This window comes from Molothrus aeneus, chromosome 1 (assembly GCF_037042795.1).
Source record: "Molothrus aeneus isolate 106 chromosome 1, BPBGC_Maene_1.0, whole genome shotgun sequence".
In the NCBI taxonomy this organism is placed as follows: domain Eukaryota; kingdom Metazoa; phylum Chordata; class Aves; order Passeriformes; family Icteridae; genus Molothrus; species Molothrus aeneus.
This window is the reverse complement of record NC_089646.1, coordinates 120,167,600-120,180,189: the sequence shown is the minus strand read 5'-3', so window position 1 is coordinate 120,180,189 and position 12,590 is coordinate 120,167,600. Positions and strand designations below refer to the sequence as shown.

The following is a 12,590-nucleotide window of genomic DNA, read 5'->3' as shown; positions in this document are numbered from 1 at the left end:
TCTTATTCAATTTGCTGTCTTTCAAGCCTGCTGTGTGACCTGATCTAAATGTGGATCTTATTGTTGGGTCTGTAGGATTAAGAGGAATCAGGACAGGTGCAGAGATTGCATGGGGACTTCTGGTTTGTTACAGTGGCTTTTATTCCTTGGGGACAGGAATAACCCTCTTGACCATCCTATATTTATGTGTAAATGAATCATAGCTGCCAGTATTTTGCACTGTTTGTATACACAAATACATAAAATGCAAAATATTGATAGCCATGATTTAGAACTTTTTTGGCAGATTTCTGCTTTATTGAGTTTGTGTTTGTGGTGAGTGTGTGTGCATGCACCTGCAAGAATATTAGGAGCATATAGAATATCTTCTGTTTATATTTCTGTAGTTAAAACAGAACCAATGAACAGCAGTGAGATCACTACTACTACTACCACAGACGGGTCTTTAGACAATTTCTCAGGATCAGGTAAGGAATAAACCAAAGTTTTAAGCTCAGCATTTTTTTCATTTATTATTTTCTTATCCCATGTGATCTAAATCTGTGCACCTCTCTTAAAAAGCCTTTTGTACTTTACATCTTTTACCAATTTCTGTACATTTTAGTCTAAGTCAACAGGAGTTTTCCCCAAGTAAGGAGCATTACAGTTATCAGGCTGATTGATACCAGGCTTATTGTCTTTGGTGGGAGTCTCACTAGGGAGTTTTCTGGCCCAGAGGAGTTATTTTTTGTTTTCTGTGAGTAAACATACATACCTCTGTGATTATTATTCTAATTGAGGGGTAGGTCTTCCTCATTTATTGTAATTTATTATTACCAAAGTATTTATTCTTTTGTCAGGCTTCTTTTCTTAGAGGAAGGCAAATGCATCTTAGCTTCTGGCATACAAGATACACTGTGGGAACAATCTAAGATGTTTGCTCAGTTTTGCACACCTGTGGACTAACTGTGGTATTTCTAGCACATTGGTTTTATGGTGCAAATCAAACCAGAAAAGGATCTAATATTATATTGTGGGATTACATTTCAGTAGTGGCAAAATTTGACATCTCACAATCAGTCAGACTCCTGGTAGCCAGCCCTTTCCTGGTCTTGTCACAGCCTCAATTTTCTGTAAAGGCTGATGAATTTGAAAGCATCAAGCCTTAAAGCCCAAAGAAAGGCTTCTAAGGTACTTTAATTCTCTGAAAGAAGAAAATACAGTATGTACCTAATTGTAGCTACATACATCTGTGGTGATCTGAGTAAAGGTTGGAGTGTAACACTTGGCATGCCTGCAGCCTCACAGGCCACAGAAAAGAAAAATTATCGGATGTAGAAGGCAAAGAAAGAGACTCCCTGCTTCCCCCCCAGAGTGTAAAGATGATGGATTTTCCCTGTAGCTGGCCAGGAAGGGGGTAGCTGGTGAGGGGTAATTCTGTGTGCCTTGTTTATTTCCAAGCACTTAGCAATAAGGCCTGTTGTTTCTCGGGCTGTCTGATCTTACAGTAGTCTCATAAACTGCTGCTGACCCTTTCCTGGCAAAGGCTCCCAGGCCCACCTTGGGACCTAGAGGAGAAGTGACACCCAGACAGTAACCAGAGAAGGAAAGGCCCCCAAAAATATCATCCTGAGCAGAGGAGGCCAGCAGAGCTGCCACACTCTGAGCAGCACCCAGAGATGCTGACAGAAGCGAGCAGTGCTGGGGGAAGGCTCCGCGTCCGCTGGGGCTGCGCAGGGAGCGGCTCACGGTGCGGCCTTCTCCACTTACCTGTTTCACTAACTGCATCTGCACCCTGGACATCCTTCTGCAATACTGATTTAAAGGGCTGAAAGCATTTTAGACAGCAGATAAGGTGGAAGAAAATAGAAGTGTAATAAGGTAATACATAGTCTGCATTAGGGATTTTTTTTTTTTTAAAAAAAGAGGCGCGTACTCTGAAGCAGGCCATGTGTTTTCAATCGAGGCACGCATAAAGCTCCTTCATAAAATGTAGGTCTTAAAAATTCTAAAAGTTAATAAAATGTTGCACTTGAGATATCAACAATCCTTTGAAAATATGAAGGGAAATGTTTCCATTAGGAAATAGGTTGTTTGCATTGAAAATGTTGCCTGTGTGCAACCAAAGAATAAACTATGGCTCAGGAATTGTACAAAAGGGGCAATTTAGTATTTGAGATTTGCAATCAAGATTTTAATGTTAAGCATTCCTGTATAGTTCCTCATAAAATATTATTTTCTATCTAAGGTATCAATGATATTTGAATTTAATTAAAATCTTGTTAATACTCTGAAATTCTATTAGGAAAAATAATATTTATCTTTGGTGTGTGTATTTACACTTCTGTATGCTTTCTTTTCTCCTTGGTGCAGCAATTGGAAGCAGTGGTTTCAGCCCAAGACAAACACACCAGTTCTCCCCACCACAGATTTACCCTTCCAAGTATGATATCTTTTTAAAATAATAATAGTAGTAGTAATAATAATAACTGGAATAGTGAGATTTTAACCTCATTTAAAATAATAATTGAGTCCATCTGTTAAGCCATAATTTAAACTGCAGCAGCTTCTAGGGATTTTTTTTAAATGCTAAGAATGTATTTGAAAAATATTTGTAAAGTTCGTATTTCACTTATTCTTTTATTATTGATTTCTTATTGTTTCTTTATTATTATATTATTCTTATTATTTCTTTCTTATTTTGTCTCTTAAAGTTTCCATTGTCTAGCACAGCCTATGATTATGTGTTAATGAAGCAGCAGGATTATAATAAGGCTAAAAATAAGCACGTGCATGTCTGTCTAATGCAGTGTCTGTCCTATTTTCTGTCCCTTGTAATCAATAGCAGACCCTACCCACACATTCTCCCCACCCCGTCCTCACAAACGATGGCTGCCTATGGGCAGACACAGTTCCCAGCGGGAATGCAGCAAGCTACAGCCTATGCCACCTACCCCCAGCCCGGCCAGCCCTATGGAATCCCTTCCTATGGTAAGAAATCCCGGCCGTGCTCTTTTATTCCTCAGGTAAATGTTCTTTAGATCAAGCCTGTGTGACCCTTAGGTTAGTGCTTAGTGGGACAGCACTAGAGCATTTCTTGTGGAAGACTGTTAGTTTTCTCACCTTGGAATGAGTGATGTTTAATTTATGTATTAAAGAGCTAAAAAGGTACTCAAGAAAATAAACCCCATTTTGGGGTCAGGAGAGGTCCATGATTAGCTTTCTGTTGGTGACATCAAAAATACAGCAGTGAAATGGGAAAAGAGATCTCAGGGTTTCCATGACACAGACCCAGCCCCTGGTGACTTGCTCAGGGCTCTGCTCCCCAGTAGTGCATGAGGATGTAAAAGTCTGAATTTCATCTGGTACAGATTACTAGAATCCAGATGAATCTACGAGGCTGTGCTGATTTTCAGCAGGCAAAAAAAAAAACGATTCAAAAATGCCTCCATCAAAAAAAATCTCATTTTCCAATGTTTTAAAACTCCCTGGAGGTGAAAATTGAAGTAAATTGCCACTAAAGCTCTGTCTGCCTGATGAAGGAGATAGTACTAAGTAGCAAATATTTCCCAAAAAATTTAATTTAAAAACAAGCTGCCATGGGTGAGACCATTTTCCTGCCAGACTGTCTGCTGGCAGACAACATAGCAGTGCAGCAGCAAGGATGCATTATTAGAAAATAGGTCTTATACTCCTCTGGGGGAATATATTAAAAATATACAATCCACATGCTTTGAGCAGTATATTTTGTAAAAATATGTTCAGATAATATAAGTTTTATACCAAAAGGACAGAACTCTCCATATAAGCTGTTCACTTTAAAAGTATTAAAAGTTTTAAGTGCAAAACTGGTGAATCTTTCATCTTGAGGTCTGCAAATTGAAAATCCACTGGATCTCAAGTGTATCCTATGGCAGATTATGGTGAACACTAGGCAAAAGAAATACATTATTTTCCCCCTTACTTTAAAATAGGTTCAGTATAAATTGGATGTTTCAGCTTCAGTTTGAATGAACATATTTTAAACTTACACTGTGAGATGGGGAGTCTTGGACACACAGACACACACAGACACACACACACAAAAGAGCTCCTGTTGCTGATGAGAGCTTGTCTGCTAATTCCATCTGGATCAGGGGGGATGATAACAAACAACCCTTTCCCCCACCCTTCCTTTGTTGACCTGTTTCTCCTGTGGACACCTCGTGTTCATACTTGGCTGACTGCTAGGTTTGGGCAGCCCAAACAGTGACTTTTTTGTTTTTTGCTTGGTTCCTCTGGATTAAATCCTGACTTCACTGAAGTCAACTCTAAAATTCCCACTGACTTCAGCCAGGCCTTGATTTCACTACTTGAGTTTAGCTGTCTCACTGTCGTCGGAGCTGTAATTGAGAGTTGCTTTACTTGGCAACTGCTTGTGGGGGTTAACATGCTTGCCTGCTCTTTTGTTTTGGTTTGGTTTTTTGCCTAGTCCATCCCCCATGCCTAGGACTTCAGATAAATTTGCAATGTTTTACATTGCAGAGCTTACTTTTGACCACTGAAATCCTCAGCTCCTGAGCCAATAGAATTTTTATGTGCTTTGTTCTTTTCAGACTTGTGACTTGTGGCTGGTGCTAAGGTGCTCCTTTATAGGAGTAATATTTAAAAGCAAATAACTATTAAAAAGTTTTAGGACTTAACATATATTTTTGCTTATTTAAGGCATGCCATATAATCTGTGCTCCCAAATGAAATTGGGGAGCATTAGGACACTCATTTGCAATAAGCAAGAGCTGAAGCCTTGCTTAGAACCAAAATTCTACCCTTTGATTCTACCAGTTTAGACCCCATGTACCCTCTGTCTTGCCTTTCTTTCATCCAGGCAGAAATCTTACAGCAGTATAAAGGGAGAAGACTTATGCCTATGTGAAAGAAAAAACTGAGTTGAAGCCTCTTTCTTTTTGTTTCTTTACTCTGGGTCTACTGGAAGAAAGAGTATTTGTGATTTTCTGTATCAGCCTGCCTCAGGTTTTCTCTCTAGAGTAGAGTTTGGGAAGGTGCTCAACTGTACCTCTAGCCTCTTCATTTTTCCAGTTCCCCACCTCCACAGCCATGCAGCCATGCAGGCAGGAAGGGGGGTGGAGGGGAATGCCATTGACAGCTGCTGCCCTGGGGCTCCTGGCTCTGCTTCATCTGCAAAGCCCCTGAGGAGGCTGGAGAATTTCCTGAAGCTCTTTCCTCCTGCCTGCTCCAGCACCAGCATCTAGCAAAGGCTTTGCTTACCAACTTCTTTACCTTCCAGATCCTGGCAGTCCTCTTGTGTCACTGTCCCTTCCCACTTCCTTGAGTACATTAGACTTGGGAGAAGGGAGCATCAAGGTTTGATGAGTGAAGGCTTTGGGGATGAGAGCAAGTATAAGTCCCAGGAGATGAAAGGCTCTTCATAGCATGGAGGTGCAAAAGCGCATGTCAGTGCCAAGTTGTCTTCACTCAAGTGGCATCCTCCTACTGCTGCTTTTGATCATCTCCTGCTCTGTCTGAGATGGAGAGTTGGATCAGGCTGCTAGAAATTTAATGCTTGATTTAGTTAAACTTTCTCTAAGCCATATTTAATCAGCATTTCAGAAGTCCTTAAACAGACAACAAATAGGGATTGTTGATACCAAACCATCCACAGCAGGAGTTTCCCCTTGGAACTGAGGCGTCGAGATTCGTCATTCGAACTGCTTAATTGTAACATGAAACAGAAGAATCAAGTAAGCATCAGGGAAAAACAAGCAAACAGGTTTAGCTCAGCAGTTAGAAGGTCTGGCAGAAGGAATTGAGGTGAATTAATCACAACAGTTGAAAAATAATTACTTAGATGGTAGAAAATATGCTGCCATTTGTATACAGGGAGGTATTGAAGTTTTGCCAACACATTAATTTCTGAGCCCACTCCTACCTTGAAACATTGTTGAATATTGTCTATAGAAAAATCCAACCAGGAAATGAACTTAGATTAACAGTAATTTTCAAATGAATGTTACTAATTCACACTTAGTAAATCCAGTTCAAATATTGTTGGTTTCTGAACAAGGAGTTATCACTGAATGCCACAGTGAAACCTAAGAATATTGTATCATTTTTCCATTACTTTGGCTATAATTATTTTTAAATGTTAGTTCATGTTGGGACAACCTTATAATTAAAACTAAGACAGAGGCTGAATTGTGTGCATTTCCTCAGTATTTTGCCTGCTGATATTTGCTTGCTCATTGCCTTACAAATTGAGGGAAGAATCACTGAAACTAGGCAGCAAGTCGTTCACTGATCAGACTTTGGATTATTTTATAACTAAATTTAGAAGAAGTGAGAGAGTAATGTGGTGTGTAATGGATTTCTACACCAGTGCAGATTAATGGCTTTGCTATGTTTTTCCCAGTTCAGGAGATTGCTTCAGGAATAGTTCCTGTCTCTTAGGTGCTTATTTGTTAAAGAACTGAATTAATGTTTAATTACCTTTGAAAAATCATCATTGCACTTAATACTGCTAGTTTTCTTTATCCACTTCTAATTCTTAAAAAAAACATTCTTGGAGCTGTGTGATTTTCATGTAGGAATAATATACAATGTAATTTTCATTTATGTCATTAATGGGTAAATGGCAGGAGAGCTTGGCTATGCTATGCTTCATTAAATTCATATAAAGTTGCTAATCTACCTCTGTGTAATGTCATGAATATATGGAAAAGTTTGCCTCTGGCAGGAAAGGAAAAAAGGAATAATGCAACTTCCTGTTCATGTATAAATTTCTTTTGCAGTTATTGGAAACACAGTTTTGAATTTAACCTTTCCCTGGTGAACTTCAGTTTTCAGTGTGCTCTTAGACTGCCATTACCTTATTAATTTGTGCATGCTCTCAATATTTGTTCTCTCAGGCAATAGTAGGTATATGTTAAAATGGCTGTTAATTAAGTGATTTTATTTTCCATCCCTGTTTGAATATGAACAAATAGATTTGCTGTCACTAACTGATTTAGGTGCATTGTGGGCAGGCATCAAGACAGAAGGTGGATTGGCACAGTCACAGTCACCTGGACAAACAGGATTTCTCAGCTACGGTGCCAGCTTTAGCACACCTCAACCTGGACAGGCTCCCTATAGCTACCAGATGCAAGGTCTGTATAAACAGATGTTACCATTAATTAGATATAGCTAATGCTATGGTGGGGTTTTCTCCTCCTTATTTTGTTATATTCCTAGAATAAAAATGGATGTTTGCTTGAGCTCTTAGCTCTGATTTTATTGCAGTTGTTGATGAAATGATGATTGCCTTTGCTGAGAGAGCAACAGGCCAGCTCTCAGCAGCTTAGAAGACCCCTTGCTTCATTAAATTTTAAACAGTGAAATATTCTAGTGTTGTTACAGTAAAAAAAGGTATCTCTGAATAGCAATAGTTTAGCAAATAGTGAATGAGACATAGCTAGTCCTGTAAAACGTGACAGGATTATGAATTTAGGAAGTGCCAAATATAATTTGACACCTGAGCGTGTTCAAGGAGGGAGAAGAAGATAAAAATACCTACTGCAGCTGTGGAGGTAGCTAAGTAATGATTGAAGTCTGTTTCTTTGAAGTCTATTTAAAAGCTGTAAGTCTTTGTATGTGCAGGCTATTATTATCAATTATATTTTGTAGCTGTACTTGCCTGTTTAGTTTACTTAATGTCTTTCCACCTTGTTCTCCCAATTCCTTTTCCCTCTTCTGTATTGAGAAGTCACTGGTTGTGCCTGGCTCTGGATTGTTCAGGCTTAACAGATATTTTAAAAAATCTTTGTTTACCAGAAGTAGTTATTTTGGGATGTCTGCTGCAGGCCTTTTCACCCCTGAATTTGGCAGTAGATATCAGGTGTGTTGTAATTTTGGAATTGTTGAAATAAGTCATCAATCACAAAAATGGACCACTTTTTTTATAATTTTAGCACCTTTGTATATTATTAAGCTCAGTCTAAACTGTGTGCCACCAAGTAAACACTCCATGAAATGTCTTGAGGCAGAAGTGCTTTCAGACACTAAGTGAATACAATTTTGTTTTGTTCCACAGCTTTAAGGATATATTGGTCCTGTACTTTGCTCAGACACAAGAGAGATGGGTTTTGTTGCATTTTTTTAAATCTTCTTTTGAACTGCGTGTTGAGTAGTTCCATAGGGCAGAAGTGACCCTCTGACATCTCAAATATTGCTGATTTATAGTGTGCTCTGACAAGCAAGAGGGACAGGACCAGAGTAGCACATGGATTTTCATCTACATGTTGAATAGTGATGATCTTCTCCTCATCAGAGTAAATATAACCAAACCAGGTTACTGGTTTTGCTTTCTGCAGGCAGCTGCACAAAAGAACTCAAACAAACACACTTCCACACCTACCTCCACACCCACCTTCCCCCCTCCAAAAATCCTACCTCTCTGTAGGAGAAAGCTCAAAATACTTGCCAGCAGCAGCTAAAATGAACTTCTGAAACAACATTTCAGCTTTTAAGGAACTGATAATTCACAGTTGCTAGGAAATAGTGTGATTGAAAAATCATGTCTGGGCTGACTATAATTTCTATTGCAGTAGTGCAGTCATATACTGGGATCCTGTTGTGTTAACTTCTACAGGCAAATAAAAATATAGTCCATAGAAGTTGGAGGCTAAAATTAAACACACAGACTAGAAGAGCCTAATGAAACAATAAAGCTGACACTGTTTATGTATAATAAACAGTTGGCACCCCATACTGGTTACCTAACAGCTCTAAAGGTGTTTTTTGAAAGATCTCAAGCAGAGGGATGTCAATAAAAAGGGATTTTAGGGAGGATAGGGAAATAGTTTTGCAGATGTCTATGGGAAACTCATTCAACAGAGGGAGGAAGAGGGAGTAGCAAAGGATAATGTAGAGAGTGCTTAGAAAATTTAAGTGAAAGCTGTAAGTAATGTGAATGCTGGCATTAGTAGTTCAAAGCTTGGACTTTTTGTCAATAGACTGCATAGAGTCTGCCATAAAGGGTATTGTTTTTTTTTTCTTTGCTATATGCAAAGTTTGTATAAGAGCAGAATTTTCAAGTTCAGCAAAGGATGACAGTTGTCAAGAGATGGAACAGTAACATCTTGGAAAGCATTTTGTCTGTATACTTTGAGAGGCAAGGATTTTTAAATATTCAGCAAAAATAAATATGTTAAAGATGACCCAATTGGGAAGCTCTAATAGGAAAAGGATCAGAACCATTGATTTAATGATGGGATTGTCTGCAGGGCTTAGGGGGAGGGGGTCTTACTCTGGGTTGTGCTCTAGCTGTGCTGTGCTTGGGCTGAGAGCCGCCCACCTGTGGAAGTCAATGGATCACTGACAGTCTGGCTTGGGCAGAAGAGCCACAGGTCAGACTTGGAGCATCCCTGTGGTGTGTATGTCCTTTCTGTTGTGCTCATAAACAGCACAATGAGTGGGTGAGGGAAGGACTGGTCTTCTACAGAAACCTTAGAGACCATAAGATTGGAAATAAGGGGAATATTTCAAATGAAAGGACTGGAGGAGTTGTAAGTTGCTAAGCAGAAAAGAATCACATTTCTGAACAGGTCTTTCTTGCAGTTAAATGTTTGACAATATATGTCTGTACTACTCGTGAGAATATATGTCTTTGTAATATTTTCATTAAGTAAACTTGTGTATTTGAAACAACTCTAAATTGACTTGATTCTTCCTTTTGATTGAACAGCTGTTGAAAGTAAACAGGAACATTTGTTTCTCTTTCCTGATTTAATTTCAGAAGGAGAACCTATTCATAATTTCAACTATTATTTAAGGACAAAATTGATTCTCATGACAGAAGACGGGGTTACTGCTGCTGCTGTTCAGTTGTTTGTGCAGAAACCTCCAGAGAGGAAAATGAGTTTATTCTCCCTTTTCCCTCTAGCAGTATATGGGCAGGCTGCAGCCCCAGCCTTGTCATAGCCTGCGATAGCTGTTCTTCATCTCCTGCGTGCAGCTGCTGAGCTGCTAAATGGAGATAATGGATCCCACAACCTACTCCGCAGCCGAGCATGACATGACAGCGGCTCGGGGCCCTGCTGGCATTCCTGCCTGCGGCAAAGGGGATTTCCTAGCGGCCTTGCAGTTGTCCTGCTCGTGTTCCCTGACTGGGGCTACCTCGTGCTCCAAAGCTTTGGAGTTAATTCTGGTTCCTCTCCCTGGGATGGATGTCTGCCTGCAATGCAGAGACGCTGCCTCTTGGTGCGAGTGCAGCCAATTAAACCCAGTGCTTTTCCTGACCCCGCTAAAATTACAGCGTCATTAGTCACCGAACAATAGTGGGGGGAGAGGCTGCCAACTTATGAAAATTGTAAGGAGAATTGTTGCCTGTGACTGCTTGCTAAGTTTATTCTGGTAATTGGATTTTTGTTTGTCACAAATTTATAATCTCAATAAGGGAGTGCATAGGGGAGAGGGTGAAAGAGGACTCGGGCAGTTCTGTGACCCATCTCCCCACTCCCCTCTCCCCCCCCCTCCCCCTTACTTTATTTAACGAGTGTGTTCCTTAAGCTGTTTTTCATATAAGTTGCTTCATAGATGTTGAAAGACCACTTACATGACTAATGGCTGTGGGAATGGGCCCTTGTTCCTATATTGGCAGATTTATAAGGATTGCACAGTGAGGATAAATGGAGTGGAGAAGGGCTGGGGGAAACAGCAAGGAAAGAACTCCATTTGCAAATGTCTTATTTGGGTCTCCTTTGATTGTGATAAGAAGCATGGCTTGTACCCTCCACCGAGTACCCTACCACTGGAAGGGTGCTAGACCTGCGATGAGCACTAGCATTGTTTTAGTTACCGAGGCTGTGATGATAGAGCATAACTATCCCATTGGTTTGGGAATTCAACCGTAAAAAAGTAAACGTTAAGGTATTTGGTTATTATTATACAGTATAAAAATATTGTGCTGGATGGCTAAGCAGTTACTAGGACAACAAGAGGGAGTTTGCCAAGGATTTTTAAACACTGTAAGCAAACGGAAGAAACCTTGAGCTTAAATAGCCCATCTGGCCGTGTAAAGCTTTCCCAAGAGGCCAGATGGGACTAAACTTCTGCCACATACATTGTACCCTGATGATAGACATAGCCCATGGCAAGGAGACTGAGCTAGGAAGGCAAATGGGCTTCTGTCCCAATACACGGGGGAGGACCTTATCCCGTGCCTGCGGCAGCACAGGGCGCGCCCCGCACCTGGAGCGCGCCCTACTCCCAGCAGGGTCCGGCCGCCTTCCGATGCTGACTGGGATTCCCAGCTTTAATGTGGGTCAGAGCTCTTTGCAAAATAGACCTTTGACCTGCAATTTACAGCTTTTATCACATTTAAAGCTATGTAGCCAGCCAACTTAGGGCAGTAAATATTGCATGTTTTGTAGTGATTCTTATTTTTGTGTTTGTTCGGCTAAGGCAGGATAGCGGCTCTATGCCATGTTATGGCTGAATATTTAAAAAACAATTTGCAAAATCCTGAGTATTTTAAAAACAACTTCAGGCCTGTATTTCTGGGTGGCCCACAGAGCTGCTTCTGAGAAACCTGCTTCATGTTTGTTACGGTCTAGGAGACCCTTACCCCTCCTCCATAGAAGCCAGTGCTGACCATGAGATGAAAGAGAGATCTGCATGTTAGTGTGTGTGTGTGTCTTTGTCTGAGAGGGAGAGATGCTGGCTGGCATGTAATTACTTTTCTCATTTGCTCTTGCAAATTATTTTCTAAACTTTCTGAGGAAAGACAATATATTCCTCAAATGAAGGCTGGGTTTTTTCTACTTATGACTATGAGAGGCCTTTTATATCTTTTTAGAGTGACTCAAACTGGGCGCCTTTAAAACCTGGCCTTGAATGTATTACTGCATCTGCAAAAAACCCTATAGAAATAAGAAGAGGCACAGTGATTTATATTTTTCCAGCCAGAGCACTATTAGAAATAAAATATTATTTCAAATTGCAATTTAAAATATTTTTCAGATGTATTTTGGCTTTTGTGTTTGTCACAATAAAAAAAATAACATCTGTTTTCCAATTTTAAATTAAATTTAAAACAACATGTTTTTCTCATTAGTACTGTTTATCTGTACTATCTGCTAAACTTGGATGTCAACTCTTCTGCTGAAGTAATCTGATTTTAGTTCACAGGATTAGTAGCATCTATCAACAATCAGAGATTTTGCACTAGTGGAAGATAGAAAATAAATGTTTATAGTTATTTCATACATTAAGTTTAAGCTTCATCCTTTACTCCCACTGCTGTTGAACTTCTCATCTATGTCTTTGAAACTTAACTTGTATGTGGTTTTAGTAACTTTTGCAGTCAAAACATTTAAATATTTTTCCTTCTGACTTCTCATAGCTACAATACCTATTGGTCTGGTGTTTTTTGTTTAAGAAAAGTAAATAGCATTTTGACGGACAAATGTCCTTCAGGGTTTGTAATAACTATGGACCCCTGCCTGCATTCTGTCCTCTGGATTTGTAAGAAATGTTGCTTCTCCCAATGAGTAACCTCTTTTTGGGTTTGTTTATTAATTGAGTTGTGTCGGGTACATCAGAGGATTGGTGCATCTGTGTGCCTGACTCCCTGTTGA

General features: G+C 39.8%; 1 protein-coding gene across 1 annotated transcript in view; it reads left to right on the top strand.

Annotated features, from left to right (window-relative positions):
- Nucleotides 1-12,590, top strand: part of EYA1 (EYA transcriptional coactivator and phosphatase 1) — a 146,218-nt gene that overhangs the window by 74,760 nt on the left and 58,868 nt on the right. The window contains exons 4-7 of the mRNA XM_066547130.1: nt 387-467; nt 2,353-2,422; nt 2,825-2,970; nt 6,984-7,121. Coding sequence (XP_066403227.1) covers nt 387-467; nt 2,353-2,422; nt 2,825-2,970; nt 6,984-7,121 — 435 coding nt within the window. The remainder of the gene's footprint in view (nt 1-386; nt 468-2,352; nt 2,423-2,824; nt 2,971-6,983; nt 7,122-12,590) is intronic.